The sequence below is a fragment of the Centruroides vittatus genome, unplaced genomic scaffold, assembly GCF_030686945.1.
Source record: "Centruroides vittatus isolate TY-2023 unplaced genomic scaffold, ASM3068694v2 contig_359, whole genome shotgun sequence".
Taxonomy (NCBI): domain Eukaryota; kingdom Metazoa; phylum Arthropoda; class Arachnida; order Scorpiones; family Buthidae; genus Centruroides; species Centruroides vittatus.
This window is the reverse complement of record NW_027122182.1, coordinates 1,989,623-2,016,378: the sequence shown is the minus strand read 5'-3', so window position 1 is coordinate 2,016,378 and position 26,756 is coordinate 1,989,623. Positions and strand designations below refer to the sequence as shown.

General features: G+C 28.0%; 1 protein-coding gene across 2 annotated transcripts in view; it reads left to right on the top strand.

Moving 5' to 3' along the window:
• Nucleotides 1-23,783, top strand: part of LOC136974928 (uncharacterized) — a 38,555-nt gene extending 14,772 nt beyond the window's left edge. Inside the window, exons 3-8 of one of the 2 annotated variants that reach the window (XM_067269926.1) lie at nt 7,984-8,135; nt 8,455-8,520; nt 12,898-13,017; nt 14,833-14,965; nt 15,089-18,592; nt 23,456-23,783. In XM_067269926.1, the coding sequence (XP_067126027.1) occupies nt 7,984-8,135; nt 8,455-8,520; nt 12,898-13,017; nt 14,833-14,965; nt 15,089-18,592; nt 23,456-23,511 (4,031 nt within the window). In that variant the 3' untranslated portion in view covers nt 23,512-23,783. Of the gene's footprint in view, nt 1-7,983; nt 8,136-8,454; nt 8,521-12,897; nt 13,018-14,832; nt 14,966-15,088; nt 19,332-23,455 lie in introns of those variants that run through there. The other variant, XM_067269925.1, reaches the window with a different exon arrangement.
• The last annotated feature ends 2,973 nt before the right edge of the window (nt 23,784-26,756 follow it).

Here is a 26,756-nt window from a genome sequence, read left to right as displayed (position 1 = left end):
TCACATGTGATTTTTGTTACTCCTTTAGCTGCTTGAATAATCTTGATTATACTGTATCTTTCTTAGATGAGATTGAACTGCAGCCTACTGTAAACCTGTTCAAGCCATACTGCCTGGCAACATCAGACATCTGCACACACTATACCTTTGCTATTATAATCTCACCTTTTGAAAATAAAAATCCACGCAATACCCTTATTGAGTGCCTGCCCAACAATCTTGCAAATACTATAAAAGAATTGTTTCTGTCAGAAAAATAAAAGGCTGGAATTACAAGGGAGAGTTTCAAAGTTTGGAGGAATACTATCCAATCAGTATATACCAGGTTGAGCGTTGAGAGCAGGGGAGATGTCGACATCTCCCGTGCTCTGAAAAGTTTCGAATTGTTTCCTGAAAAGAAGGAAAGACCGATCGGTATTCATTATTTTACATTGTTGCTTCTTGTGTTTGTTCTGTGAGGTATTCATTATCCAAACATGTGGTCATTGTCTGAACATAAAAATCTTTCGCAAACATGTTCGTTATCTGATTTGTTCGTTAATCAATCAACCACTGTATATTATAATAGAGTAGATAAGAAATAATTCTATATGCTATGATTTTTGATAAATAATCAATAATTCAAAGATCTGTATGGTGGGATATTAATTGATAGTGGAGTTTCTAAAATAGATGTATTGATGCAGCTGTACATTTTTTTAAACTCTTTCCATCCTGTGGACACTAACAGAACCTTTTTCTTCCATATACATTACAATTTTAGTCAGATAAAGAGTGGTCAAGTTGGGGGTGAATATGTCCAGAACCGACCTCCCATGAAAAATTCTTGAGAATTTACTTACCTGGATTCAATTCCAGGTACTGAAAGCAGTAAGCTTATATGTTAACTGTCTCAGTCATCTGGCAACTGTGCAGTTGTACTAATAGGTGTCATTAAGAATCATTAAAAGATTATTCTATGTAAAATTACAAACATTTCTTGAGTAACTTTGTGGCAAATTGTTATACTTGAAGAACCCTCTGCTTCCCAAGATACTTTCCTTTAAGAACCTTATACAGCAGACTAAAGAATAAACTATTGGCAATTTTCTATTGGTTTGTAGAATAAAAATAATTCTAGTCATTAGTTTCTCTAAAAGAAAGATTGATATTAAAGAAAAAAAAAAAAAGCTTTTATAGAATAGAAAAGTGAAGATATTTGTAGGACACAATACCAGATTTTCCCACTTTTAATAAAATTGCAGTTGAGATTATTGACCTGCCACTAGCACTTCTACATGGACTTACTCAAAGGCATTCTTTGAGGAAGATATTTGCATTGTCGTGCCCATATTCGAAACTGTAAACAATTTTTCAATCTATCATTTTACTTTGGCAATTTGCCTTATTTATTTTGCTGGCAAATAGTATCAACATGTTTTTGTTGTAGGATTTTTAATGAATTTACTAATAATAATCTTTATATTTATGAGTAATCTACATATAATTCTTCACATTTATTCAATGTTTAATATCATTCTTCAATATTAAAAACAGTCTAAAAATTAATTTGAAATGAATTATACATATTAATATGTCTTCAGGTACATTACAATGTTAAATAATTTACTTAAACAGATCACTTTTTTGCATTTAGCCTATTTAACTTTGAAATCTCAATGCCTTTGAGAACATTCAGGAAAAGATTATTATTACTCATATTAACAAAATATCAGAATGAATAAACTATATTAAACAAACAATTGATTAATGAGAATAGTCTGTGTAAATTTACCAAATTGAAAAAGTATTCTTATGCAATTCTATAATGGATAAATAGTTTTAAAAGTATGCAGTATTCAGGAATACATGTCTAGAGACAAAGGTAAACAGTCATTCTTTCTCATTGAAAATTTAGCTCAAATATGCTGATTTCTCAACAATTTTACTCAATATCATTATCAATTATATCAATAATTTTATTATTAATAAATCTGTGGACATATTAAGCTGAATATACAGTTTTTATGATATAGGGCATAAAAGTTGTTTGAGTTTATAAAAATTTGAGCTAAGGAGTATTTTCTCTGATGGCGTGGTGGGATATACAGTACAGTAATACCTTGACTTACGCTACCCCGACTTACGCAAACCCGGAGTTATGTGATTTTCAAATCTCATTGATTCATCTTTTGTTTGAGCACCACCAACTTTTGATTACTCACTCCCTCCACACTATTGTTCAGCTAACATGTTCGGACATGTCACGCGGAATCGACGCATAGCTACAATTTATTTTGTGTTATTTATTTCTGTGTTTGTTATATCTACGGAGACTTGAGAGACTCTACTATGTCATCCAAATGAAGTAGAACTGATTCTTCTGCATCAAACAAGAAAAGAAAAACTTTATCTTTGGAATGTAAAGTTAACATTATTAAAGACTTTGATACAAAAATGAAAATTTGTGAATTGGCAAAGAAGTTTGATCTATCGGAATCGACAGTCAGAACAATTTTAAAAGGTAAAAATAAATTCTCGAAGCTGTGAAAACTTGACAGAAAGCCTCAGTTCAATTGAAAAGGGGTTACAAACTTTAGAAAATATAGACTTTGACGAAGAGCGCATTTCTTCTACAAAACAAGAAATAAAAAAATTATTAGCATGCTACGAGGAAATTTTGCAGGAGAAAAAATCTTTGAGTTATCAGATGAGTTTATTAGATTTTATGAAGCCTTCTACATCAAAATAACTTCGGTTTACGATTTTAATAATATAATTTGTTATACATATGTATTATCTAAGATTTTGTTAAACATTTTTTCTAAATTATTGTTTTCTTTAGTCTCCGGCCCTAATTAAAAATAATTTGTATGTATTTATATGTGAAATTATACCCCGACTTACGCGAATTTGACTTACGCGGTTATCGCTTGGTCCCACCTATCGCGTAAGTTCGGGGTATTACTGTACAAGTAAATTTATTATGATCAGCTATTTACAGATATTTTAGTGAACTTTAATAGCTTATACTGCTAAATTTATTATTACAGAAAATAAAAAATTTCATGACAGTACAGTTTTTCTTTAGTAACTTACTGACTACAGTAATATAATACAACAATCTAAAAGACTCAGAAATATTAAACACATGTTAATTATATTTTTTCAAAAAATTTGTGGGTTGTCTGAAGTGCGAGTTAGCTGGGTCAAAGTTACTGGGATATACTGTGCCATAGGTATAGGAATAGCCATAGGTATGAAGAAATATGCACAATTTATTGCATAAAATACATACTTATGTCAATACAGTTTGATACCTATGGCTATTCCTTTCAAACGTCACACAAAATGGCGTGCATCGCTTTTGGACACTTTTGGGTATACAAGCAACAATTTATCTCATTCGTGTGAACCGCATGTTGTTTCGTACTAATTAATTGATGCTCTAAAACTTTCTAATTGGAAAGTTTGCTCTATCTGTTTTAGTTTTTGATTTGCACTGCCTATTTTCCAAATTTCGCCACTAGGGGCATTGCTGTTGTTTGCTCACTTGCATAGCTGTAGCTCTCTCCGTTTGCAAGAATTTTCTGGTTAAAAGGACTTTCCTATGCACCCTGTATATATCATACTATATATTTGGATCAGAGTAGATACAAAATGTATCTACTCTTACTATTTATATACAGGAGATCCAAAAATAGGCATACAATTGTGAATCTGAAAAATACAGATCTTTGGCACTGAGTTCTTTATTCTTTATTTATTTATTTTTTTATCTCTCTCATTCCTTATTGGTAATTTGTGTGTGAGAATGAATTTTTTTCCATAATAGAAACTGTATTCCATACTAATTACAGCATTCATTCTGTCACATTACATTCTTAAGCCTTAGTACAGAAGATATGACTCATAGTTTCTCTGGTAACAAATCATGTCAGTCTTTTGGTATACTTGGAGACTTCTAATTGAAAAGTGATGAAAAACATTGAAGTAAACTAAGTGTAACATTTATACGAAATGAATCAAAAAATTTTTCAGATATTTTTCTGTTTTAAAATACTTTATTTTGCATGCTTCATAAACTGTACAAATGAAAGTATTGAAATTTCCTGCAAATAATTCACAGGTTATCTGTGTTTTAAATTTTAAAATCAGTTTGAAAGAGATTTAGGTTTATGCCTCCGTGGATTATCTGTGAAATTACGACCTTACTCGGCAGTTTTTGTTTTACTAAATAACTTACATAAAAGAAATTTTACAACTTTTAAAGACAGTAAGTTATATATTCATAACATAAACAGCAATTGTTCATTGAATGGGATCCTAATACTTTAACGTTCATATTTAGCCTTTTAGTGTTGCAATTTCCATAGCTGCTACTGTATATGCTGTCATCATTTCTTATCTGTAAGGTATATATCTCCATAACAAACTATTAATTTTTTAAAAATTATTCTGTTTTTCTTTTCTGATTAATGAAGGATATTTTAAATTTAGATACACACATACACATAGTTTTATGATGACCTTTCAATTAAATTTTCTGAATCTAATAGTTCTTTAATACTATTACAATTACTGTGGTATTCAGCATATGATATTTTTATAAATTATAAGGATTAATAGATAATACTGAATGCATTTCCCAAAATGAAATATCTAGCCACGACTTCTAAATTAATTGGCTGATGAGAAAATCTCACTGCTAAAAACAATTGAATCAGCATGTTTCGTGAATACTTAGCTAATCAACATTTCATATACAATTACATTGATTGAAATATTTTCTATAATTTTAAAATTATTCAAGCATCTAAATCAGGCCTGGCCAACCCAAATTGTTTCGTGGGCCACTTTGATCACACGTAACATTACGGTGGGCCACAATTTAGGCAAACATGCTTTTAAAAAAATAAAACAAATACCAAATAAATAAGATTTTATTGTTATACCAAGAGTTCGTACTCGCACTTGCGCATTATAACAATGAAACATGCAAATTTTCATTTAATTAATTGTTTTGGTATACACGTAACGGGAAACAAAAGTTTTAATAGATATGTCATATTGCTTAGCGGGCCACACAATTTAACGTGACGGGCCGCGGGTTGGCCAGGCCTGATCTAAATCAATCTTTATTATCAATTCTAGTCTCACTTTCACAAAATTATCATATCATCAGTATGAAATAGTTACTTGATATTATTATTCATTACCTAACCTATAACAAAGTCAAAGGGCAATGCATTTATTTATGTATTTTGAAAACAATTTGAAAAAATATATTATTTTTTTCACAGAAAAATTCGTTTAATTTACTTTTACAAACAGTAATTTTACTTTTCTTTAATACTTATTCTCAATAGAAAGATTTAAAAAATATCTTTATGTTGAAATTAAATATTGTCATTACATTGAAAATAATTTTTTAATTGCTAGGAAATACGCCTGTGGGTGATAATTTTTGATTTTATAATTTTTTTATTGTACTTAATAATTACATTGAATTATTTATGTAATGTTTGTATCTAATTTTAGTGTTCTACGTGTACATTAAAATTACATATATAATTCATAAATTGATATGAAATAATAATTATATGTAATGAATATAAATATGTATTATTCATATATATTGTTTGAAGATAAATTATTATCTAATATGTATAATTAACCTGTTTTTATCTGTAATGATAGATAAATTATTTTACAATGTAATATTTCTTTTTTACTTATTTATATTTATTTTTAGATTGAAAAAATTTAATGATCATAAATGCCGTAAATGTATTTATTTATGATAATTAAATTTAAATATCTGCCTTTATCTGCAATATTTTAACTTAGAATGTCTTTTATTTCAGTATATTGGTCAGAAAAATTTAAGCTTGTTGTGTGTTTTGATGAAAAATTTTAATTTTATTTTAAAGCGTAAATTAATATTCTTTTAATTGACAATTAATTAAAACAATGGATTTATATTAAAAAGTAAAATAAATTTCTGAAACTAAGATACATTTTCTTTTATTATTAAGCTACAGATTTTTTTAAAAATAAATATTGTTATCTATGTTGCAAGATTTTGAAAGAATTAGATGTAGAGCAAATTTGAATCTCCAAAAACATTTGTATGATTTCATACATGATCTTGGAATTTATCAATTTATCTTCAGATTGCTCTACTCACACTAATTAATACTGGAGTGGAAATATAGCACCAAATCTTCTTTGAAGTACCTTCTAAATAATTCTCCAGTAGCTTATTATTTTGATAAAAACTAACGTTTTCGATCCTCGGATGGATCTTCTTCCAGTCGAACGTAAACGTTGCGTTTTAAAAACATTCCATTAATCGAATCCGTCTTCAGGTTAAATTAGCTGCGTGACATCATTGCTAGAAAGCAGGATACGAGATATTAAACCTATTTCAAACCTTCATTTCTTTAAACGTTTAAAAAATTTTTTAATTTTTAAAAGTTTAAAGAAATAACGGTTCGAGATAGGTTTATCCCACTTTGTAACAAATATGATGAACATGTTCTGATTATATTAAAGTTAAATATTATGAAATATGCTAAACTGTCACATATAATATTAAAATCAAATTTAAGCACTGTAAGTTTTACTTTTGTAATATAAGTTTCTTAAAACTAGATTTTGAAATTTTATGTAACTATGACGTGTGTAAAAAGTTAACAATGTATTTTTTGTTAAAGAAGAGATTATCTATTTAAATAATTTTAGATTTAGCCGACAAATAATAATCCATCCATTAAAGATGAATCATATATACAACAATGAAAGAGTTTCGATATAAATATTTTAATAAATGTGAAGCGTAATATACAAAAATTTTGGAAATTTTTTAATTGAAAATAGTGCAGATTAAAAATAATTACTTATAACTGAAATTGAGAGCAAATAATATGTATATATGTATTTTTGGAATTAAATTAGAACTCTGTCCTTATTAATTGAGAACATGCTTTAAATGTCAGTGTCTTAGCAAAAACAAGATTAGGACAGCTGCTTCAGGTGGAATCAGATCAAGCACATCTGCATAAAAAAAAAGTCTTTTGTGATTCGAAAAATTTGCAAACTTTACTGAATGCAAAACATCTGTAACTTAAAATGACATCTCAATTTTTAAATTTTACATAAATTATAACTGAAATCATCTATTTATATTATAACGCGTCTGAAAATTTAAAAGGCAACTGAACCCGAATTTGTTCTCTTTAATGATCCTTGACCTCGTTCAAGTTAATGCCAAATTTCGTCATTTTCCAGCATTTCGCTTTCGAATTTGTAATAATAATTGATAATAAAATTTTCAATTAAAAAAATTAATTTTTATTTATTTCTGAATAAATAAATTTTCTTTTAATCAGAAAATAAGTACTTTTATAAAATTTAATATTTATTGATTAATACGTGAATAAATCAATTTCGTAAATGATTTTTTTACAGCATATTTTTTTTCTTTTTTATATTAATTTTGGCTAAACTGATAAAAGCATAGTAACCTACATACTTGATTCAGTTGTAATTGACCAATATTTAAACAATTAGTGGGTTGTTCATAAGACACTGATCCAAATAACTAACAATAGAAATAGAACCTGCTGCCAAAGTTTCGCTTCTCTATTCTTTTAGGAGTGTTATTTGCAGGAATTTAAAAATAATACATGCATTTATAATTTTATTATTAAAAAAAAGAAAAGATGACGCGATAGAAATTCACATTTTATATGTATTTATATTCATTTAATTGATAAAAATTAATGTATCTTTAATTACGAAATTTTATGCTTTTATTGTAATATTATAGAAAGTCGTTTATTAAGATCAAATTATTTAATTATTAATTTATGAAGAGATGCTATAAAATAATTCAATAAAATTTATATTTCTTTTTTATTTTTTAATTAAGTAGGCAAATATTATTATTAACTATACTGCATAGAAACAATAATGAATTTAGAATTGTCTATTTTTTAGTATTTGAAAACAAAGAAAAGATTGTGTTGGTGATGCAATATGCTAGTGGAGGAGAACTATATGATTACTTAAGCCAAAAAAAAATATTGAATGATGTAGAAGCTCGTCGTATTTTCAGACAAATTGCAGCAGCTGTATATTACTGCCACAAAGTAGGTAACATTACTCTAGTTGAAAATCATTGGCTTAAACGTCAGTAAATACAGTCTAAATGCACAAACAGCTGTAGTTGAATTTATATAGCTTCTGTCTTTAATAAATATTGTATATTTCATTTAATTACAGCTTTTTCTTTTATATAAATTCTGAATTATTAAATATTTGTTATTGTTCATTTTTATACCACATTTTTTTTTTTTTTATATCAGCATATAAGTTAAATAGATAATCTTTATACTATTAACTTATCAGTTAAATATTGTTGTAATAAATAATTATTATAATTAACTTTTCATTTTTTTTATTTTAAAGAATAAAATATGTCATCGTGATCTCAAACTAGAAAATGTTTTATTAGACGAAAAAGGAAACGCAAAGGTATAATAACTTATTTCTTAAAATGATATATTTATTAGGTTTTCTTTTATTTATTTAATAAAGAATGTAATACAATTTAACATTCGTAAGTTTCCGTAACATTTAAATTTATTTTAAGACTATTAATCATCATAACTCTTCTCTGTTTTTAATTTCAGGCAACAAATATACAATGTATTATTTAGTCTAGGAAAGTATATACAACAGCCTATCACTGATTCTATTAAGAATTAGTGATAGACTGCTGTATATACTATTAGAGAGAGAATTATTTTAAACAAAACAGATTTCTAAATAAAATTGAAATGTTTAGTCACATCTATCAGAAAAATTTATATTAAAAATATTTCCCTTATCTCTATTTACAAATCAGTCACTCAATTATCGTAAAATATATATAAACATTAAATAGTTTCAAGATTATCAAATTTAACTGGAACTTTTGAAATATATTACAGTATTAAAGATAAGCAAAAATAAAAAACTTACACTTTCTAGGAAAAATTCTTTCTATGATTTTCAATTTGTTTCTAAAGTCTTACTTTACCAGTTCTATTTAATGTAATTGATTATTCATATTGGACTTTAAAAAATACTATATTTGAGTATAAAAGATTTGTTTGATAATTAAGTTGTTATAATTTCTAGAAAATCTTCTCTTTAAAAAAAATAAACTTCTTAAAATTATTACAGATTAAATAAATTAACGTCGTTATTAGGTACGTAATGATATTATTGTTAAATTACATTACGTCGATCGCAATAAAAAGGATTGTGTACCGGTACATTCACAAATTTAAAAATTTTAATCCTTCTCTTATTTAAAATTAATCTTGTTCTGAATGTCAGCTCCAAAAAGTTTTTAATGAAGAATGTTTTAAGTCAAAATTTCTGAGTCAATTAACTGGAAAATGTTTAAATTTTCACATATTTTGGCATCCTTATTCATAAGAAATTACATTTTAAAGATATTTGCCGATATTAAACAAAAGATACTTTTTTCTAGCTTTATATACATATGTATTCAAATACATATATATATATATAACACAATAAAATAGTTAATTTTAATGAAACAGTTTAATGGAATAGTTTAAAATGAAATGAAAGTTACAATGTGAATCTTGTCGAATGAAACACTTATTTAAGCTAGAATTCAGCAACAAGAAAAATAATTCAATTGCTGTTTCAAGGATTTATGGGCTGAAAATTAACAGTAAACAACTAGCAAAGTTATTTTTATCTCAGGTTTTTACAAGAACCTTTTACTTTTTTTTTCCGTTATATATAAGCAAGATTTCAATGTATTTAAATTAGCAGGAACTTTGAATAAATTTTAATACTTAAATAAGAAATAATCAGTTTAAAATAAATAATTTATTTAATGACACTGTTATGTGTTTTCAATAAAGAGAAAACAAAGTTGTTAAATATTTGCTAAACATGCTTCAAATTGGAAGTCCTTGAAACTCTGAAACATATATATTAAGTTTGTGTGTGTTGATTTAAATAAAAAAACTAAATGATAAAGTAAATAAATATGATAAACGAATGATACTTATATTGATAATTTTAAGACAACAATATTGTTAAATTACTACTCATCGGCGCTATATACATTAGATCAATTTCAGACTATTAAATAATTTGATGAATTATATTTTAAAATATTTTAGAATTACTTTGTTACACGTGAAATTTTATAAGTTTATATTTCAAATTGAACAATTTATTATCTAAATTATTATCTTAAATTAACAAATTATTATCTAAATCAATCTATTATACTTCTGGAAGCGAAGACTCGCTTGGGGTCCGGATGGCGTAACTGGCAAGCGCACCGCACGGCAGGCGGAGGTTGCGGGTTCAAGCCCCGTCCCGGGCCAGTTCTTTTATTCCAGAAGGTTCTAAATTTATTTAATAATTTATTTATTTAATTATAATTATTAATTTTCTTAAGAGATGGCACCTAACATCTACCTCTAGTGTCAAATTGCTTTATACTAATCATTTAACTAGCCATGTTATAGCCTGATATTTAGGCGATCGTTTGGTATTGTGTTATATACTACTCGGGCTTTGAGATGATGTTAGTTATATATTTTTTTAATGTTTCAGTGATTTTGTCTTACTAATTAAAAACCCAAGAAGCTGGTTTCGAATAGAAATATTCGCTTGTAACAAATTTTTAAGATACTTTAACTTAATACATGACTTTAGGATACATTTAGTATATAAACTTTTTAAAAAAATGAATCAAATAAGATAAATTTTCTTCTGATATATACCCCTATGTAACTAAGAATGGAATACGAAATAACAATGATTTAAGAGAATAAATCAGATCTCTATAAATTCCGAGCCGTAGACTATAAAAGATCTGATCTGACTTTTTTCTTAAATTCTAATTTGAGTAGACTTAAACGCAAAATTAAACATTTTTAAAGTACTGTATATATAATTATTTTTTTATTATTCTTTACTATATAAAAAATATAAATCATAATACAAAGAAACAGTGATAAATTGATCATATTGATGAAATACACTATGTTGATATTTGTTGATACAATGTAATTTCTTATTATTAAAATAATTTAATTTTAAGAACATGTAACTGAAAAGTTTTTTAATAAAGACGAAAGATATTCAATGTTCGCCCGACATGCGCGTTATATCGGGGATCCACTGTATTAGTACAATTATACATAAAACAACTTTTAAAACAGAATTTTTAAACAATTTTAAAAATGATTTTTTTTAAATCAGTTTTTAATACTTTAAAAACATGATATGCCAGCATTAATAAACATGTAATAATAATTGCTATATAATGTAGAGATTATAATATTTGATGCAAATGGATCCATTCACTTCTGCTTGTGTTTTACACATTCATTAGTCTTCCAATAAATATCAAGCCAATCTTTACTTTTTAAATTTAGCTTAAGATGTTTTAGCTTAGATAATTAATAACAATTAATAGCATTAAACTCTGACACTTCAACCAAGAATGACAAGATGTGTTTCCTTCACTATTGATATGGAGAAAGTTTGTTTCAGTGATTGATTCAGAAAGTTATTATGGAGATGCAATATAATTATATTTTATTATTTATATTATAAATTTCAGATTAGAATGATAATCTTGGACTAAACAGCCCTGCAGAAAATTTCATTTTCAATTTTTCAAGTGTTTTTTTTTTCCATTTTCATTCTATAGGCAATGAGCAGACTATGAGAAAGGGGAACAATCTATAAAAAAGAGCATCACACATTATGCAAACTCTTCAAACTCTTATTCAATGTTGCATTTGGGGCTAATTTGGCCTTGAAAACAAGAAATGGGGTTTTGGTCAACATAAGACAAAGTTGCATGGGTCAATGGACAAATATCATTCATTAGTTTCTTCTTTTATATTTGCAGAATAGGCTAGAAGTCATAAATTTTCTGTTGTTTGTGGCCCCCTGGGGAATTAGGAAAAGGGCAGCCTAGATAGAAAGGGGGTGCATACATTTGGGGCATATGTCCCAATGTATACACCCCCTGATCATGAGTTTGGCTAGGCCCGTAATAAGGGTGACCAGATGGTCAGAACCTGATAGATCTGGGACAGACCCAACTATTTGTAGAAAATTCCTGAAGTTTGTCTGTTTGGATTTAATCCCAGGTCTCCAGAATGGCAGGCTGACTTCTTTACTGCTTCAGCCTGCCATTTATCTTTTCTATCCATCAATTTTTAAGCACTAGTGGCATAAATCTAAGTTACATTTAAATACAAATAAACTTATAATATATTGCTACACAGTGTGTGTGTATTATCCATTAAAGAATCATATTTAACACTTATACCATGCCATTAGTGAATGCAACTGATTGTTTGGAGTTGAAAATATTTCTTTAGTGTACTGGTTTTGGTTGTCGTAAGTCAGAAACTCGTAAATGAAGAACTAACTGCATTTTTCAATATTGGAGTTTAAACATTCATTGCACAACTTTAAAATGAATTGTTTAATTTCCTTCATAGATTTGAGAATATTTCTTTTTAATTATTAAATGTTCTTACAGTTTGTAACGTTTCTTTGCGAATATGCCAAGAAAGAAAATAAATGACACTGCAAACTTGCAAAAATTATATGACAAAATGTTTTTGTAAATGAAAAACTGCCCCTGCAGAGGCAGGAAATTATAGTACATAAAAATTTTTTAAGATTACTTATAGAATATTTAAATTGGTTAGAATTATTCTTAATAGTAGTATTAACTTTTTTATTTAATTACGTATACTTTTAACAAATTTTTAGTAAAATTAAATGTGATATTTTATTGATATAAATCTGATTTTTCACTCCTTAATTTACTTCTTATTATTTTAGATTGCTGATTTTGGATTGTCCAATGTATATGATGAAAAACATCTTTTAGATACTTTCTGCGGAAGTCCACTATATGCATCTCCTGAAATTGTAAAAGGTGTTCCGTATTATGGTCCAGAGGTAATAAGTTCATTTAAAAAACTTTTTTTCAAATTATCTTTCTATAAAAATTGACTGATTTACATACATTATATATAACTGATACTAAATTCAAAGTTCCGGAAAGAAAAGAGCAAATACTGAACATTGAAAAAGTAATTATGAAATAAGAAGTTAGAGAAATATAAACCAAAATCATCAATAATTTATGGATTTTGTTTCATTTTTTTTTTATAAGTAGCAATCTGTATGATTGCCATCAATATAAATGCATAGAAAAATGAAAAAGAAATAAAAAAATAAGCAACTAAAGATCTATATTCTTCTTCTTACTGTCAGTTTGTCACAATTACTTTATAATATCAATAAGCAAATGCATATTAAAACAAACATTTTATAAAGAATAATTGTTACTGGTCAAAAATATTAACATTCTAACAAGAAATTATACATATTAAGTGACTCTCAATTGATTGTTTCAGATATTAAAAATGAACTTTTTCTGATATTGCAATGATCAATAATAATATCTAAACCTAGTTCTAAAATGTTTATATATACAAGTACTCCTCGCTTTACAACCTATCTGTTTAACGACCACTCGCACTTACGACCAATTGTATTTCAATCTGCAATTCGAGGAATCTCCTTTCTCAGCTTGAGTGTCAGTCAGTGGCGGATAGTGACATGCACACTAAGCATACTATAATAGTCTTTTTATGAATAAATTTGAAGTTTGTTGCATAATTTGTACAATTTTACAACGATCCTATATTCCTGATGCAAGCTCCTCGCTTATCGACCAATTCGCTTAACGACGTAGTCGTCAGAATGGAACTCGGTCATAAAGTGAGGAGTACCTGTATATATATAAACATTAAACATTTAGTAGTTATATATCTTTTTATATATCATAGTTCTTGTGTGATTGTTTAATCTACTTATCACTAAATTGATCACTGATTAAATCTATACGTAATTTTAAAAACTTTGTGATTATTTAATATTAACTTCATTAAATATATCCATCTGAATACTGAAATTTGATACTGTATTCTGTACATTAAAATCTTCAATTTTCTTTTATTTGCACATTTTGATATTGCAAAGTTAATCTTCAGTGCTTAGTATTTGTTTGAACTGTAGTTTTTAGATTGATTCGTTTTTGAATGCATTTAGTTGAAATGAATCTAGATCATGCAATGGAATTTTTTTCAATATATCAAAGATTATGAGATGATGTGATATTTTATTGATATAAATCTGATTTTTCACCAAGCTACGCTAATACACGAGGTCTTCGACCAATAAAATATTAGAAAATTAGAAGCGGTAGAGATCTACGGGGCAGATGGGAGTGGAGCCTGCATAACACAGATGCCATTCGTGTACCGAATGCATGGAAATACTATTTAGACTCATAAAATATACATAATATACGAAACGTCACAGCCTTTATTCAAACTTATTTGAAACTTTTAAAATTAGAAGGCAGCTACGTTCTATTTATAGAACGGTTTTTTTGTTTTACATTTCCTGAAGAGGGCTGATAAAATAGTGGCCAAAAACGTTCAAACATTGAAGTTAAGCATTTCTTTGCTGGAAATTTTGCATTTGAAGTGTGATTCTCTACTCTAGAATATGAGTTAATTCAGGAAGTTAAAAATAAATTTTAGTCACAGTCTGTCCATAAGCTTACAAACTTTTAAGTTATAAGCTGATATTCTTTTATATATTTATTCTAGTTTCAAATCATTTGATTTTCTTAACTTTTAATATGAATATATGAAATTATTCTTATTTTTACACATAATTTAACTCTTAAATTATTATCAGGTAGATTGTTGGAGTATGGGAGTAATACTGTATACGTTAGTATATGGTGCTATGCCTTTTGATGGAAGCAACTTTAAGAGACTTGTAAAACAAATTTCAGAAGGAGATTATTACGAACCCACAACAAAGGCCGGTTAGTTATAACATTTTTAAAGTATAATAATATTAAGAAAGTATAATCCAAAAATATAATTATAAAGCTATTTTATTACTTATTAAAAATATGAAATCTATTTTCTATTTGTTTAATTTACAGAGGCATCTAATTTAATTCATCGTCTTCTAAATGTAAATCCAAGTAAAAGAGCAACTATTATTGATATCTGTTCAGATAGCTGGGTTAATGAAGGTTATGAACATTCGTTACTTCAAGTTTCAGAAGATCTAGCTAACTTGACTCCAGTTCGAATTGATTTGTTGCTAGCCTTAGCACCTGCTTCACCAGAAGAGGGTAATACGCAGAATCCTTTGGCAGCTTCGGATGGCAAATCAAAGTTACCCAATGATGATGATGCCGACACAATTACAGATAGTTTTACCTTTACTGATGGAAAAGCTGACAACGAGCACAATGCTAGTATCCCTAATTTACCAAACTTAGAAGAAGATGAAGAGTTTTTGCCAGCAAATGTAGCAGCAGAATTAGATGAACAATGTGCTAAAAGGCAAGCTGAAAGATCTTTTGATGGAAGCTTAATGAAAATATCAAGTATAGCACATAAAAATAAAAAACCAAAAAAATCAACATCAGTAAATTTAGATCAACCAAAAGAAACCGAAATTTCTAATCAGCAATCAAAACAGGTCTCACAAGAAGTTGGTAAAGATCAAAATAATAACGATAACATAAGTGAAACAAGTAAGGAACCTTCTACAGTAAGTGAGAAAGTGACAGAAAATGAAAATAAAACAGTAAAACCTGACAATGAAGAAAAAAACAAAGCTAAATCTGTGAAAACCGATAAAACCAAGGATATTACTGCCGAGAACAAAAATGAAACCGGTAAGAAACCTATATCGGGAAAAAATGAAAAAAATGAATCATCGAAAAGAAAACAAAGTGTTGAATTAAATAAGACTGATGAAGAAAAGGTTGCAACGCATGATGGACGTAAACCTGGAAAAGTAACTATTCCTAAATTTTTAGAATCGGCCGAAACATCACCTACAAAATTTGAAAGAAGAACCTCTTTAAATGAAACACAATCAGAACAGAAAGCAAAGAAAGAAAAAGTAAAAGAATCTGAAAAAGAAACAAAAAAGGTTGAAACACCGGACAGTAGTGAATCGCATCAAGAAAATCAAAGTTCAGAGAATGCAAATTCGCCTGAAAAAACTTCTGAAAATGAAGATAATTCTAATAAATCTGAAGCCAAAAAAGTTGCTGCTAAAGGAATATTAAAAAAAAATATTGCTAAGGCACGCTTATTAGAAAAAAGATTATCACAGCAAAGCTCTGTAGAGTCTAATGATCCATCTTCTCCACCTGTAGATCAATCAAACATATCACCACCACTAAATGTAGAAAGTCCAGATGTAACTAAAGGACCGTCTTTTTTCAAAGTTCCACAGCCGTACTCAAAAACTACAAAAGAAAAACCAATACAAAGTAAAGCAGAAATAGTATTCAGTAATCAGGAAAATTCATCTAAAGAAAAAAATTCATCTCAAACTGAGAAATCATTAGTTCATTTTTCACAAAATCACGAAGAAACCGAATCCATTTGGGGAACGCCACTTTCACCACCTATTAAAAATGAAAAAAATAATCAGGCACTTATTAAACATTCTGAATGGAATAATATTTCATCAGACATATGTGAAGATAACTGGAAACAAGTTGACGACGATAATTTTGCTTGTGTTAAGCAAGGTCCTACACCAATAACTCGTAGCTACAAAAAATTTACCTTTACCAAAGAAGGTACATGTATAACAGAAACGGGGAAAATTTATACGAAACCAGGAGCTGACGGATCATGGACAAAAGTCGAGAAAAAAACAAAAATTACTACTTTACCAGGAACCGATGAATTTCAAAAATTTGAACATGTTCAAGTCCGTGATGAGTCTTTATCCAGATCAGATAGTCAAAGTTCTTCTGAATCTAATGATATTTTTGATGATATCTTTGATAGTTGGACTGGTGATTCAATGATGTGCAACTTTATGAAAATTAAAGATAATATGAGAAAATTTTCAAAAAGACCACTTTTTTGGAGAGAAAGACATCGTGATCCCTTTCGACAATTTAAAACAGAGAGACAGCAATCAAAAGAATGGAGCAGGCAGAATGATAAAAGATATGTTCAATCCTCTGAAAGAGAATCATCAGATAATGAAGATGAATTTGATATTCACTTTGATGATATGCATCCTGTTGTTTATGGTTCACAAGGGCTTTGGCAATTAATGATGTCAGTTAATAAAGATCTACCTCATCATTTAAGAAGTTTCAGGGATCCGCCACAAATGCCTTGTTTTACAAGATCTGTTAGTCGAAACAGAGGAGCAGCTTTGCTGCAAAAGCAGAATCAACTTGGCTCTAGAGGAAGTACAGGATACAGCACAAGATCATTAAGTAGAGAAAGATCTCAATCCCCAAGAGAGACTGTTTTAAGATTTGTTCTTGAGTCTCCACAAAGGCAACAGTCTGTAAATGTAAGTGAACCAGATTCACCACAAAAGCAAGAAGCTTGGAATTGTAAAGATTATGCTACAAATGCACAGGAAAGACGAAGTCGTAAAGACAGTGGTGTTGAAAGTTGTACTAGTACAGATTCAGATGGTATAAGACGGCTATATTCTAGAGATGAAACAAGATACTCGTCATTCGACGATGGTTTTGGCCCTAAAACATTTCATCAATATGTTAAATCAAAAAATTCAGCAGAGAGGCATGGTTCATTTGAAGAAGAGTATCCCCAAAGTCCTTTTGATAATTTAGCTGACAGCAGACGACATAGAGTGGAACAATGGTTACATATGACTGATGTACCCGGTTTTGATAGCCCTTTTGAAGAATTTGTTAGATTACATGATTTATCTGCACATAATGAAAATCCTACATCATCCATATATGGAACAATGAGACCTAGGGATTATATGAGATATAACCGATCTATGAGTGATAAGCTAACAGATATAGATGCTCCCTTTAATGATCAATTACATGAACCTCAGCATTCACAATCAAACCAAAGCTTGGAGAAACAGAGTAATAAGTCATATCGAAGTGAAATTTCTGTTGACAGTACAGGAAAAGTTCAAAGTTCAACAGTTAAAACTGTTACAGAAACAAATTATCCAGAAAGGATGCCTATACATTCAAACAGTGGAAATTCATTTAATGTGAAATATGATTCAGATGGAAACAACGGAAGACCACAAGTTACATCTAATCCACAGAATTCTACTAAATATACACGTTCTTACAGTGGGAATTTGCAGTTTGCCGGACCTCAAGAAGGAGTTACTTCAAGAGGAACAAATCGTCCTATTCTTTCAATGACAGTTTCATTCAATAGGGGTAATCCAGATGGATCTGTCATTGTTCAGTCAAATACAAGAACACCAGGTAGTACAGGTGGTGTTTGGCAACAACAAGAATTTACTACGGCGCCAGGAAGAGTAACAATAAGACGTGAATTCAGTGATCCAACAAGTGAAACAGCAAATGTCACTACTATTCCAGTACAAAGGTATTATAGTACACAAGAATCTAATAGATCCAATGTAGAAAATCTTGGACAACCTAGAGGTAAGTATTTCAATTCAGAACTTTTGAATCCTGCATGCTCTGGATGGCGCATGGCAAGTACTAACAATTCCACAAAGCAATTTTCCTATTTAGCAAAAAACATTACTAATGATTACGTTGCATGTTTAAAAGAAAATTCTGCTTCCGAATTAAAAGAGGAGAATACATTAGACATCAGATCAGATGGAACTCTTACACCCGACAGTTTAGAAACATCATCCGTCAAAGACGAAAATGAACCGCAGGTTTCAATCACTGCACCAGAATCTGTCGGACTTTGGAAATTTGTTAACAATAATTCTTTAAACAAAGAAAAAATGATAGAAACCGAATATAAACAGCATTTATTAATATCAGAAAGGAATGAAGTTAGTGTTAAATTGCAAAATGCAGCTTCACAAACAAGAGTTAGTGCATACGAGTCGTCGTTAACATCCGTACACGATAAGGATTCTAGTCAGTCCTTTCCTATTGAAAAAACAGCTAAAATATGTGATATCAATTTAGAAGGTTGTGTTAAAGAAGAAGTAAATTCACTTATTTGGGACAATAAAACTTCCTTAGAGTCTTGTACATATAAAGTTGATCAAGAAATGGAATCGTCTCAACATGCCAAATCTTTTCAACAGTTTTCTAAAAATGATTCCATTGGCATATCAGTTTTAGAACCAAAAAAATGGGCTACTTTCGATCAAAATATGTTAATGATTACAAGTAAATTAAAACATTCTTAAAAGTTCTAGACTATATTTAGTTTATAACTATCCTATTATATTAAAATAAGGGTTTAACTATTTACCAAGAAATTTATATTTTTATTTTCTATTTAATCAAGTAAACTTTTTATTTTTACTTGATTAGATTTATAGAAAATTTTAAATATTTGTTGACGAAAATACTTTTGAAAAGACACGACTGTACTTCAAATTAGTATAAAAATCATTTTTTTAATTACTATGTTAGTCATATTTTATGCTCTTACTGTGATATTATAACTATTTTAAACGTTATGTGAAATTTGTGCTCTTAATGGTGTGAAGTCCTATTGTTTGTTATCTAATTTGTTTTACTAATATTTTATCATTACATTAAATCATGTTTACAGGATTAGTAATAAGACCATTGTAATAAAATATAATATTTTTATACAAAAATGTGACGTACATACATATAATTTTATAAATTTTGGCAAATGTACTTTTTATATTAATTAGAAATGTTGTTCATTATGGATATTTAAGTTTTTTTTTTTTAATTTAAAACATATAATATTATATCTTTACATTCCTAATATTCTTTTCAACATACAAAATCATTTAATCTGTAATTTGAACTTAAAAAATTTAATAACAAAACAATTAAAAAGCCAAAATATCTTTCATCATCCAACTTGCATCAATTATATATTAATATACAAAAAAAGCATCCTGAAAGAAACGAAAAATATACAGTAGAGTCCCATACAACACGCAAATAAAGCAAGCAACAACCCTCGAATTTTGTCGATCAGAGGTATACATTTTTTTTCAACTTATAGGCCAAGGTTTAAACTTTCATAAATCGTGTGATAATGCAGGTTTCGGTAACGCAATTTCCTATAATGTGTAACGAATCCCCCGCATTGTACGGGACTCTACTGTAATTTTATCATCTTCACATACAAGCAGTGCCATAACTAGCCTTTTATGCGCCCGGTGCGAGCTTCTGTAACTATGCCCCGAAACTCGGTCCGGGTCATTTCTACGCCCCCCGAGTTTGCACCCTGTGCCTGGGCACTGCTGGCACCGCCCTAGTTACGGCACTGCATACAAGAAAATATTCTGAAGTGATTAAGTTTCGGAAGAGATTAAATCTTCTCACGCTCTTCTAACTTTGTAACTTCTATAATTTCACCAAAAATGTCATTTTTGAGTTTATTTTGGTGAAAATTTCATTAATTTAAAAATTACTGAAATATCCTTTCTAGATAAGTTATATTTAACTAAAATAATTGTTACATATGTTTAACATATGTAAGACTTGAATATAAATTTTTATCAGTAAATCAATGTCTTTTAACTAAATTGCCATCATTGGAATTAAAATAAAAAATCACAATTATTATTATTATGATAATTTGAATTAAAATTATTATTTAAATGATTAAATAAGTCGGACGATTGAAATTTTTTGGGGTTTTTTTCCAAATTCTAAAAGATTCGGAAATAGAAAAAATGTTTATATTTACTCATCCTTTAATATTGTTAAATATGGTTTAGCAGAAACACAATGAGTATTTAATTAAACAGAATTATTTAGATCTATTGAAAGTCTTTAAAATTTCTATTGTGCCAAAAAAAAAATAAATGATGATGATAATTTGGATTTAAAATTAAATATTTAAAAAGTATAAAAATATGTTGAGATTTACTTTATATTGAAATTTAATTAGCTGTTATAAACAATTTCAGAATCATTTATACGAATTCTAATTATAGAAAAAATTATTTAGATATATTGAAGTTCTTATTATTATTATAAAATATGAAGTGCCTAAATAAGATACATATGAAATAAGATTTTTAACTTTATTATTTTTTAATTATTCGAAGAGTTCTGTATATTAATTCACTAATTTCTTGTTATAAAGAAAGTTATTAAGAGTATCTTTCCATAATGGATATTGGTATTTCTACAACTACACCTAAATATAGAACGTCACTGTAAATAGACTAGAGCATTACACCAGTCTTACTCAACATCTGAGGGTGATATTGTAGGAATGTGATGTCATAATTATATTTTTACTCTTTATTCCCGTTCTAAATTTAGATTTTGTGTTTAATTTATTATTATTATTATTATTTTATACTGACTGCTAATTTATTGCATGATGTAACAGTACTTTTACTGAAATGCTATGATGTTTAACGACTGCTGACAATAAAAGTGAAATTTATTTTTTTCCTGTATTTTATTTGTACATAAAAATATTTGTCATTAAATTTATTTTCTATTTAATTGTTGAAGTAGTTAATTCATTTAACTAATTGTTATGAATTTGAATTTTATGATCTGTAAGCAATTAACTCGCTTGATTCGATCGCTGTTAAAGAATATGAATTATCAATTAATATATTTTATTAACGAAAGAACTAGAGTGAAAAATATTAACAAATCTTAGGTAAGTTAATATTTACTTATATAAAATTATACTGTTACGAGCCTATACTAACTTTTAAATAACTGCCGTAATAATCTAATATTTGATATTAAATTAAGCTTTAAAAAAAAAAACGATTAAAATTCCTTAATTCACTTTTAGTTACCATTAAACATAAATTTTCTACATTTAATTGTCTGTATATTTAAGTCCATTAAATATTCTTATTCATTTATAAAAATTCAATACAAGATGTATGAATGAACAAAAGCCAAATGTTTGATATATATTTAAATGGAAGAACTTTTTGCACGTTGTTCAAAAATGTCGACTATGTCGTATCGACATTAAAACATTTCTCTTACGCGCTATGTCAAAAATGCTTAATTGCCGACTTTTGTGCATGTCTTTTAGACTCTTATTAAACTGTAAAAGATTAAAGAAAAATTTTGTTCCTACACAAACACTGAAATCGAATAATAAATGTGTAAAATTAAAACAATCTCTATTAAAATTAAATAGATATTTCGAAGCGTAGTATGTCTACAGACAAAATAACTCTGGCAGACTCACTGGAATACAATGGAAAATAATATATAATATTGGATGTCTTTTTTAAGTATTTAACATACTTTAATTTTTACTGATGATTCTAAATTTTCTGACTTAATTGTTATGGTTAATTCGGATTGCAATTCCGAACAATATTTCTCCATTCCAATAATTTAACTAACAATTAAATTGATAAATTACCTTTAAATAATAATTAAAAATTAATATTACTATAAATCTAATATTAATTTTGAATTTTTTGTTAATTGATATTCTTAATTTAAATAAAATTTTATTATAATTAGTTACCTTATTAATGTAATTAAGATATATTATTTAAATCTTATAATAATTTTCTTTTTAATATAAAGTTTATCAAAAAGTATAAATTTGCAAAGTAAAAGATTTTAAATTACAGGTCACCCTTGTATAATGTGGTAATTAGGATCCACATTATAAAAGAATTGTATATAACAATCTTTCATTGAACACAAAAAATAAATTTTAGTTGTCTTCACTTCTACCTGCCAAAACAACATTCCACTGATATCTGCCAATGGCTAGATGTTTTCATCACTTGAAATCTTTCGGACATTGCTATAACTTTCAACTACTTCAGATTTGTCTGCTGGTTTGCTTCTTGTTAAGTCAATTGTGAGAGTTTATTAAGTACTTAAGTACCTTATTGCAATTGTTTTCAAAGTTCATTGTATCGTACTAAACAAATTTCAATTATCTTTGAAATTTGCTTGAGCACTCAATGGAGAGATCGTTATCTGTAAAAAAAATTTCCTAACTTTCTGCCAAGTCTATATTCTCTCTTAGTTTTTTTTTTAAAGTGAATTTGTTAACAGATTCCTAGAATCTTCGGCTGAACTATTTCCATTGGTATTCTCTACATATTTTGGGTCATTGTCATCTACTAATTGTACCAATTTTTTCCCTTTCAAATCTTTCGTCTCTTTAATATCATTTTCATCCATATCGTAAAAACTCTCTCCGCCAAAATTACGAGCCATTATATCGAAATTGCATTGCGTAAGTACTACATTATACGAGGGTTACCTGTATACATTTTAATGAATTCGGATAGGCTGCAATAAAGATTGAATTAATCTGTTAAAATATAGAAAATAAAATTACTAAATATAATGATAATTCTTTTACAGCCGACGGTTCGGTTCCCATCCGGGTTTGGACAACCAAAACAACTCGAATGAACTGATGAAAGGGGACACAATTTCAAATCTAGTTTTAAGTGCCTTATAGCTTTATAATAATCTGTGTGAAAATATCTTACTGAGAAACTTACTAATGTTTTAACTAGAAAATAAAAATAATACGATAAAGTAAAATCATAATGTTTATATTTGAATTCAAGACTTTGTTGAACAATAATAACAAACATGTAAATATTGAATTGGTTGGATTGTAAAAATAAATCAAAAGAAATTTATAAATTGGATGCCAAATTGATCATAGTTGCTTATAAATCAATTTTTGAATAGAAAAATCCGAAAATATTTATTGTTCTTACAAATTTCTTCATAATTATAATTTCTATTATTGTTTTTTTACTATTTGAAAAATCTTTTAACAAATTCTATTGCTCCAACCAATTATTAGTCATGTTTTGTATGCATAAAATTGTTAGGTATATTAGCGTTAGCTAGTAAGAAAATAAATTGTTACTTATTGACTATTTTAGCTTTATAATGTCTTACACTATATACAATTTGAAGCCTTAAAATCTTGATTATAAAAGGCTTTTGATATTTCAAAATAAATTGTGTACAGTCAATATAAAGTTAAAGTTTAAAGTTCTCAATAATTTGTTTGAATTTAAACTTTATTTCTACAATGTGATTTATTCCAAGTCAGTTTTTAAATACAATCAAAAATATCTTTCATCTACCAACTGTATTCGAAGTACCGATAATAAATGCTGGCTTTGCATTTACAGAATATCTGGAATGCGGAAAATTCTGCTTTTATAAACTAAGTAAATTCATAAATTATGTAAATTCTGTGATAATAAAATTTATGCATAAACCCTTTTGTAATTTTCAATTATATAATAATTTTTAATGTATTAAATCACTTTGCATGTGATATATAATAATAATGAATATTATTCTTATATATAACAAGGAACATTAAACATTCTCATAACAATAAAAATATATAAAGATGAATCTTCTGAAAGGATAAAATATAATTTAGTTTTATGTGAAACACATACTCTGAAAATATGATTTCTAATTGTTATATTTCATCATCAGTGATGCACCTAGAAGGGGGCCCAAGAAGCCCTGGCACCCTCCAAAGGTAAAGAAAAAGAAATTAATTAAAATTCATTTTTTGTATATTATATTGTGTTGTCTTCTATTTCTATACTATTAATGAATTAGCAGTCACATAAGATGGAAATTTTATTGAATTCCATATGAAAAATGTTTTTATTCATTCAACTTGGCTCCCCTGGATTAAATCCCGAGTGCACCATTGTTCACACTTAGAAAGAAAGCCTGTTAAGATTTAATATGTTATATTTATCAAATCAAATAACAAAATAACCAGAAGAAAAACGTTTGAATGGGATGGGAATCCAAACTCGTACTTTAAGAGACAGCAAAGAAAAAACATAAACTTCAAATTCTCGCCTCCTCTCTTCTCAATTTAACTTATTTTATAGATTTGTTAATGTAAATATTATCACGGCTTTGAAATTAAATAATGCTAAGTGAAATAATATGCTTTTATAAAATGTTATATTTCGACGTTAATAAAGTTGCATAATAATTCAAATTTTGCACCATTTCATAGGCACGATGATTGCAATTTCATTGAGATTTCCTCTTCACTCGTGGAAAGTCTGGCAAATAACTTTATCCTCCAACATCAAGACCTAACTTACAAATTGTAAATATCTAATTTTTATCATCATTCAAAAACTTCTGTCATTTAATATATATGAACACAGAAAATCCATTTAAATTTTTATATTTAATGGAATTTCTAGGTACTTGAACTCCTATTACTTTTAAGATTATGAAAAAGATATGTTTAACATCTCTATTTTTCTATTTTGAATGATTTTATTTCATTGTATGTATACAAGTAAGAATTTAAAAGCTGATATTATATGGTAAGGTCATCTTTCATTAGAAACATTTTAATGAACATTTTTTAAAATTACTTACAAATTATAATTTTTATTTAATTAATTTATGTGTAGAATTAACAAGCAATTATTTATTGTGAAATAATCACAATGGCAGGTTGTAATTTTTAATCATATTTAAAATGTATGCTCTCACCTGAAATTAGTCGTCTTGCCCCTGTAAATCATACTTTTCCTTTAACAATAAGATCATGTCTGTCCTCTCAGGGAAAAATTTTTGAATTGAAATAACGTAACTTCCGGATTTCATCGGAAGTAATAAATTACTTCTTTTTCAATCAATTTTAGCTTCAGTTTTTCCTCCACTCTTCACTTCCTATGAACACTAAAAGCAAGGACACTCACAGAATATAAAAGGAAAGTATGATGATCCATTTTGACTTGGGTTTTTCGCATTTTCCGACATTTTACGCTCCAGGATCCCAAAACTACAAGATCTTCGCCGTATTTCAAATGTCGAGTAGCACCCACACGTTTGTTTACATTTTTACAATGCAAAATTTTCCCATTGTCTTAACAAGTGGATAACATTTGACCCCCGATATCTCCTGTTCCAGGTGAAATTTTAAAATTCGACCTTCGTCACGACACACCATTTTATTACTACTATTAATGTGCAAAATTTCGTTCAAATCGGTCGAGTCGTTACTTCGCAAAACCTGTTTCAACGATTAGTCAATTTGAGTCGCTGTCAAAGATGCTTGCCCACTTCGCTTCAATAAGTAATAGAAATATAGAGAATTCGAACATGACTTGTTTTGCCCATATTCTACAAAATTGTGTGTACAGTACGTATTATTCGATGTTACCACCAAATTACATCGAAAACGCTGCAGTTATTTTCCCTGTTAGATTGATATTGATGATATACGAATTCTGCAAAGCAATGATCATTGGTTTTGCTCTTATTACGACACAGAACGTATTCGTATATACGATTCTATGAATTATGGTAAAATATCCACAAACAACGAAATATTCTTAGAGATTGCAACCTCACATAATACTGAACTTTCCGAGGATATAACAACCAAATGTGTATATAATTAGCTTTTGGTATCAAACCTGATGCAATTCGGTATAATCATACCGAATTGCAATCATACCGTATATTGTCATGTAATACTAGGTGTATGCGTTTATGATGATCGTTACGCGGGAAATAATGCCTTCCGGGAGGTCTTTTAATTAAGGTCAAAGTACGTTAAAATATGAATATAATCTCACAATATGTATTTATATTTTAGAAAATACAAGGCCCATGACGCTTCCACAGGTTTCACGGA